The 8,352-nt window shown below is 29.4% G+C and overlaps 1 protein-coding gene across 1 annotated transcript in view; it reads left to right on the forward strand.

Annotated features, from left to right (window-relative positions):
* Positions 1-7,207: 7,207 nt before the first annotated feature.
* The window catches only part of LOC115234509, a 4,734-nt gene continuing 3,589 nt past the window's right edge, over positions 7,208-8,352 (forward strand). Inside the window, exons 1-2 of the mRNA XM_029805643.1 lie at positions 7,208-7,221; positions 8,111-8,262. Coding sequence (XP_029661503.1) covers positions 8,155-8,262 — 108 coding nt within the window. The 5' untranslated portion in view covers positions 7,208-7,221; positions 8,111-8,154. The remainder of the gene's footprint in view (positions 7,222-8,110; positions 8,263-8,352) is intronic.

Consider the following 8,352-nt stretch of genomic DNA (forward strand, 5'->3'; position numbering starts at 1 on the left):
ATTAAAGCACCAAAGTAAGTGAAACTATACTCGGAAAGGCTTATCATGGTTGTTCAAAAAACTAAGGTGCAACCAGTGAACATGATAAAAGCAACAGACTTGTGATAAAAGCACATTATTTTGCAGATAAGAATATAGGAAATATAAAGGCAGACAGAGAGTCATCGATTGTTCGCGAGCTAACAAATTAGTAGAGTCTTCTTATGGAACTGCTAAATATTAATCGATAAAACTAATATTAATTCTTAAAAACGCTCCAGGAAACAAATAACTTTCGAATCTTTACGAATATAAAAACGATTTTGGCAATAATGAAAAAACTTATTTCTAAACATTAAATATTTCTAAACATAATATCGTACTTGATAATTGAGAAACATATATTCGAGCATTTATGTATAATAATACCGTCGAAATGTCACTTATATAGTTATTAATACACGCTTGAAGTTAACGATAGTTTAAAGTTTAAAGCATCGTTGCATCAGATGTCGAATTATCATTAAAATTTTCAGTTATAGTATTACTAAAAAAAATATAGAAAATTTTACACACACATGTACAACTTACATTCACTGACGTAAACATGCAAACTGGAGACATTGCTGAATCAGTGTATCGATTCACGTCAGCGCATAGATAAATATTATTATTCGTAAAAAATAATTATATTCTATGTTCAAGCTTTCATTTTAAAAACGTAATAAACTTGCGCATATAACTAATGATGCTAATTGTTAATCAATGTAAAAAGATATCTATAAATATTTATTTCTATTAATGTGAAAAAGAGCATAGGTATATATTTAATATATGGAATTACCGCTCTTTTTAAAAGCTGCATATATACAGAGTAACGTCATCATATATCAAATTATTACATCATAGATTAAAATATCATTTCAATTTACACAAGACACTTTTATTTAATAAGAGTATTATTTATCAAAAAAATATATAGTAAATGTGTGTAGTAAGATTTTACGGTATTTTCATTGAGTTTAAATTATTGACTTTTTGTTGGAATAATTTTATATTCAATAATTTTCACGGGACCAGATTCTTTGATAAATTTTAGTTATAATAAATTATATCTTTGCTTATTCTGGAATAATTACAAAACAGAAATTTTTCAATCATTATTTTCAGTTCATCTTGAGCAAGATTGACTAAGCGGGTATTAATATTGCTGCCTGACAGGAAAAATAAAATATTTTTCCTTGAGAATTACAGCCGAAGTATATGTGCGAAACAGAGAGGACGAAGGTGGCCTTATTAATGGAAAAAGAATAGACTCATTAGATAAGATGCTCGCGCGCCGCATATACCTGCTTGTTGACACTGCTTGTCGCTACTCTGTGTTATCGGCTAGATAAGATTTCTGCATCTTTGTCGAACTTGAGGCATCAGTCGAATATGCGAATTCGTACGGTGCAGCTCCGTCGTCGTAGCTGAAAATAAAAATCTGTATTTCACTGTTCCGAGATTGCGTAAACGGAAAGTGCATAATCTTCCTTGATATTTTTTCGTTCTTTAAAAGCGTAGTCTTCGAATCATTTTCATTCATCTTGAAACATTTCGGACGTCAACCTGAAGGGTGAGTTTCAAAAAGTGTATATAAACGCTAATGAGCGAAGCGCGCTTTTCGTCAAGTTCGTTTATCGAGAGAACAAAGCCAAGATTTGACTCTTCGCACGCATACTTTTATCCGTGCGATCAATTATCTAATCAATCCACGGAAACGGCGATTCGTGTTTCTGATACTGTCTGAGACTGATTAATTTCAAGATCGACTTGCATTCCAACGCTGATAATCGAAAGAAGACAGCCAAGTAATAAGATTTCTGTCATTTCATCATTGTCACGACGAGATCATAAATATCGAATTGTTAAATAATCTGATTGTGCAATTTAGCAGAGTAATCGAGATGTTCTTGCAACTAAAATAAATTATGTATTATATTTAATTTTCCCCCAATTTTTCTTTTATTTTTTAAAAAGCTACATTTATAATTTTGAAATTTTGTTAGAAAATGCGTCAGCATTACTTATTAGAAAAATTGTATCTATGAAAACTTGTAAAAGCTTAATCTCGCGCTCTATTATCTTACTATCTGTTTATAACTAATTATTATATATATATATCAAAAATTATTATACGATAAAGACAAAAATCTATTTTTCCTGAAATAAATACTAATTATAATAATTGCACAGTTATACTTTTATCTTTCATTGTTGTACTTACATTTCTGTGTTTATCCTGAGTATAAAATAATTTGGACGATAAGCGCGGGCGATGACAGATGAACCGGAAATGATTAAACCGAATAATGATTAAAAGGAGCCACAAAAAATGGCGATCCTTTAAAAAAACAAAACTGCGCGTAATTCGCACGTGTCGCTTTAAGAAATATAATTACAACCATATACGTATGCATGAGTGAAGTTAATTAACCTCGGCAACGCTTGTCGAGACAGTTGATTAAACGCGTCTGTAATAAAGAGCCTATGTAATTAATAAAACAATGTTACCTTAATTGTCCGCGACTTATAAAATATATACACAGACCTCTCTTTGCACACACAAATATACATATATCGATAAAACATTGGACAGCGTTTAACACGGGCATTAATTGTTTGCTATCTTAACGTTATATATAGCTCGTATTACGTTTGTATTACGTTATAAGATGTTTGCGAGACATAAAAATAAACGTACCATGTAAAATAATAAAATCTGAAACAGGAGATTAAATATGCGCACAAGACATCAAGAAAGAATTTTTACATAATTATCGTAAGAGATATGTAAAATTGTAAAGTACGTAAAAGAAACATTTACATTTTAAAGAATCTAGCTTCTTAATTTTAATTCAGACTATATTTATATATGTGATTTCTAACAGATAAGTTTAAAAATTCGCAAATTTAATTTGCAAAATTTAATCTTTAACATATAGAGTAAAACTACTAATATTAAATAATTTAGTTAAGCATAATATTTTATAAATATTACAAATAATCAATTATAAAAAAAATCTAAATCAAATTTTTAACTAGAATGAATCGCGAGTCCAAAGTTACCAAAAAGTTTTGTGCAGTTGAGAAAAAGCACTTGTGTTTGAAGACATCCTGTAAATCTACTCAGGACTATTAAAATCTGGAAAATCATCATTCGCAAACAATAAGTTCGATTATTTAAAGAGACATAATTTCTGATGATAAACGTTTTAAAGTTCAGTCTTTAAAAATCGCTATCGCTTATACTCGTTACAGGATCGGTTTTTCGCAACCGCGACGACCGCGCTTTTAAACATGATTCGTGTATTTTCCGCCTGGAAACCGACACCGAACGCGCATTGTGTAACAGATTACAATATCATTACTATATATCAAAAATTATTATACGATAAAGACAAAAATCTATTTTTCCTGAAATAAATACTAATTATAATAATTGCACAGTTATACTTTTATCTTTCATTGTTGTACTTACATTTCTGTGTTTATCCTGAGTATAAAATAATTTGGACGATAAGCGCGGGCGATGACAGATGAACCGGAAATGATTAAACCGAATAATGATTAAAAGGAGCCACAAAAAATGGCGATCCTTTAAAAAAACAAAACTGCGCGTAATTCGCACGTGTCGCTTTAAGAAATATAATTACAACCATATACGTATGCATGAGTGAAGTTAATTAACCTCGGCAACGCTTGTCGAGACAGTTGATTAAACGCGTCTGTAATAAAGAGCCTATGTAATTAATAAAACAATGTTACCTTAATTGTCCGCGACTTATAAAATATATACACAGACCTCTCTTTGCACACACAAATATACATATATCGATAAAACATTGGACAGCGTTTAACACGGGCATTAATTGTTTGCTATCTTAACGTTATATATAGCTCGTATTACGTTTGTATTACGTTATAAGATGTTTGCGAGACATAAAAATAAACGTACCATGTAAAATAATAAAATCTGAAACAGGAGATTAAATATGCGCACAAGACATCAAGAAAGAATTTTTACATAATTATCGTAAGAGATATGTAAAATTGTAAAGTACGTAAAAGAAACATTTACATTTTAAAGAATCTAGCTTCTTAATTTTAATTCAGACTATATTTATATATGTGATTTCTAACAGATAAGTTTAAAAATTCGCAAATTTAATTTGCAAAATTTAATCTTTAACATATAGAGTAAAACTACTAATATTAAATAATTTAGTTAAGCATAATATTTTATAAATATTACAAATAATCAATTATAAAAAAAATCTAAATCAAATTTTTAACTAGAATGAATCGCGAGTCCAAAGTTACCAAAAAGTTTTGTGCAGTTGAGAAAAAGCACTTGTGTTTGAAGACATCCTGTAAATCTACTCAGGACTATTAAAATCTGGAAAATCATCATTCGCAAACAATAAGTTCGATTATTTAAAGAGACATAATTTCTGATGATAAACGTTTTAAAGTTCAGTCTTTAAAAATCGCTATCGCTTATACTCGTTACAGGATCGGTTTTTCGCAACCGCGACGACCGCGCTTTTAAACATGATTCGTGTATTTTCCGCCTGGAAACCGACACCGAACGCGCATTGTGTAACAGATTACAATATCATTACGTTTATTCTCGGCGCTTCCGTAACTTGTATGACCTCGCAATTTTTACATAAACAAGTAAAAAAAAACAAAGCAAAGGAACTGTCGCATTATAATTGACCATATAGCTACAATGTTCCACGTCGAGGCGCGAATTACAACGATCTCCGAGACTTTAATTCCGAATTGTTAACGAAACATGATCGCCATTTCAGGGGATCAGGAAAAAGCGCGTAGAGCGTTGCATTCGCGTGTGATCACTGATCGGCCGTCGTTTTCGCTCTCGTTTTTCTTACATCTTGCATGTTTTTGATCCGAAAGATATAATGAAATTGAATTTCACATAATACACAAATATAAAAGACTTTTTATATATTGAAAATGCGAAAAAGCGCAAGTAAGTAATGAATAATAATATTATGCAAATAATAAATAACTGAGAATGCCTATAAATGTAATCATTACACGTAACTCTTTTTCCTTCATTTTTTCTTCAGAAGTTTCTTTAATTATAAACGAAACGATTTCTTATTTTCCTTTACGTTACGTAAAAAGTTTAATTAATTAATATATTATTACACGATACCGCGGAAATGCAAGACTTTCTGATCTTTTATTTTTTTACGCGAAACATATGATTTGTCCACGCGAATAATAAACTACAATAATAAATCGCTTCGTTAATTATGATTATATAACTTTTACAGTTCGATGTGCAGTAAAATCTCACGCGGCCCAAATTCAATTATTTCACAGCGATGTAATCACGAATTGTTTCTGATATAATTTTATATTTGCCCGTTTTTACTAAAACGGAAAAATATGACGATAAATTTGATAAATTTTAGAAAATCTCTTCTCGTAGAAGATCACTTATTAATTAATTAATCACCCGTAAAGTTTATCGTGTATGTCGCGACAAACATACTTGGCGGGCGCGCTATAATTAAGGTTTAGGCAATCGTTTACCCGTTTATGTTTAATCAAATATTGTTATCATGATCCCGATATAGTGTGTAAAGCCCGACCTTGTGTCTTATAACGAGATCATGCATTATTGAAGAACTGTACTGTAACGCTTTGCTCAAGAGAATTGTATAAGATTTTATCACAAAAAAAGATAATTTTGCAATTTGTTAAAAAATTTTGGTAATATTTAAATAATAATGTTAATATTCTTCATTTTTATATAATAAAAGACTGATATCTTGTAGAAATATATATACCAAGCACAACAATGCTGCACAACAATTATACAAATAATTAATAAGTGAGCATCATATTTCCTAAAAAATAACGAATCTTTAAATTATACAAACGATTTTAGATCATAAATTTTGGCAAAAACTTTATAAATAGAGAAAATTTGTAACAAAATTTGTAAGAAAACTCTTTCTCCTTTAATTAATTTTATATCAAATATATTTTTTATTTCTATTTTTTTAGATATATATTCTCATCAAACCTAATAATATATATATTTATTTTTTAAATTATGATAAAAAAATATTTTATTTAATGTTGATAAAAGAGAAAATAGGCAGTTATTTCATTCTCTAGTACAAAATAATACTAAGTAATAACACTAGTATAAATATAATTTTTGAAACCTTATAACTAATGAACGCTTCTAAAAAATATTACCTCGAGATTTTTACATTGTTTGCATATTGGTGATAAACAAAGCGACACTCGAACTATTCTCGCCAAACAATATACGAGGAAAGATTAGAAATGAATAGATACAGTACTTTGCGAAAGATTACAATAAAACCAAAAACATCGCTGAATCACATCGCGACAAAATCAACAGCAACATGACGACGCGACGCGTGGCCTGGATTATCGAGACGCTTCATAAGAGATAAGCGCGGACCTTGTCACAGATCTTTTCTGAAAGACCGCTACTAAACAGAACAACGATTCGAGTTGTGTGAGTTTCAGTCTCTTATTGTTACTAAGAATATTATTGTGTGAAAGCCTTGTATTTGGTAAAATCGAGAATATTCTTATTATCACATTTACAACGTGACAACTCGAAATAATATTAAACATATACACATACATATTAATTTAATTTTGTAAGACATGCTCCTAGATGAAGAAAGAATTAAAATTCCTTGTCTCAAAATATCTTTTTTAAAAAATTTTACATCACTCTTGCACTGGTTTCTATTAGATTGAATTTTTTAGGTACATTTATTTTAGTTGGGGATTATGTAAAGAGGAAAATATATTACTAAAATTAATTTAATCTATTCTATATAGGTACAGACCTCTCTGTTATAAACTTTTAAGTTTTTTTTTATATAAAATACATTACTTTACACATAAAATATTACAGATTTATAAGTCATTATAGGATACTGAAAAGTATCAAATACGATAATGTAAATTAGAAATTCATAATTGCAAATAGCATTTATGTGCATATTACAATATTTGTAGAATACATTTTGAAGTGTTTAGTATCTTTACAGCGTCTTCAGGAAAATTATTATAGCCGTGAAATGAAAACCTTTACGTGGAAGATAATCAAACTTGGTAAAGTCAAGAATATTCTCATCATAGCATGTGCTAATGCATTATGACGTCAAGGTACAAAATATCACGTGCATCAAACACCATTAGCATAAGCATGTGACTGGTGTGGAATCGATTCTCGCATTGAGAACGAATAGTCGTATGAAAGCTGTCACGAAAAATGGAATAGTCTGATGAACGTAATTCAATTCGCGAACGAGTCGAAGTATTCGACAAAGGAGTAAAATACTAATCATAAATAACCTCCATAAGTAACACCAAGCGATATCGAAAAGTGAATTTTGTTAAATGTCCCTATGAAGAAGAAAACGTGACGCGAAAGAGTGAGTGATTAAAATAATCCTCCTAGCACCCTTGTATGTTGTTTATTCGCGCAATTATAATAAGTCTAATGAACGTTACGTTATCTAATGTTACTTCGAGAGATACGAGATACGAGACAATTAAATTAACGAGACACTTTAATAAATAAAACTCCGCATAACATTTTAAATATTAGATAAGATTAAATTAATTATTCTATAATTAATTTCTTTACTTGATTAAATTAATTGTCCTGTAAAAAATGATTATTCTGCAAAGATACTTTGATTTTAGAAATAAATAACTAAAAAAATTTTTCGCTATCTATAGATAATAATTATCAATATAGGAATTACTTTTTATGATTAATATACGACAATACAAATGATATGACGATGCATTGATAAAACAAAGCATTAAAATGTTCATTAAATTCCTTTCACAGACAATATATCTATATCTTATAAAAATTCTTTTCTAATTAATATCTGTACCGCGTATTTTCTCTCTACGCACTGTGTATTTTATATTTCTATTTTTATGATATAAATCTATATTTTCTCTTTTGAATAAAATAAGATAAATATTAATACTGCTTTACTTATAAAATAAATATAAAGAAAATGTTTTTCTTTTTCAGGCGTCAAAAGAATTTGCTTTGGACATGCATTGGACGAAAATAACATGAGGTTTTCTTGCTTTCCAAAGGCCACCATCTTTGCACAGAAGGGTAGCATTAATGTTACCCCTCCGCCAGGCCATGAGGAATCTAATAACTTTACTATAGGCGTTGTAAGTCCTATGCAATATACAAGCAAATTACTATTTTAAAAAAAACGTAACTTTATTAAAATAAAAAGAAGATTTGTGGCGTTACGTTCT

This window comes from Formica exsecta, unplaced genomic scaffold, assembly GCF_003651465.1.
Source record: "Formica exsecta isolate Colony F162 unplaced genomic scaffold, ASM365146v1 scaffold2, whole genome shotgun sequence".
NCBI classification, from domain to species: Eukaryota; Metazoa; Arthropoda; class Insecta; order Hymenoptera; family Formicidae; genus Formica; species Formica exsecta.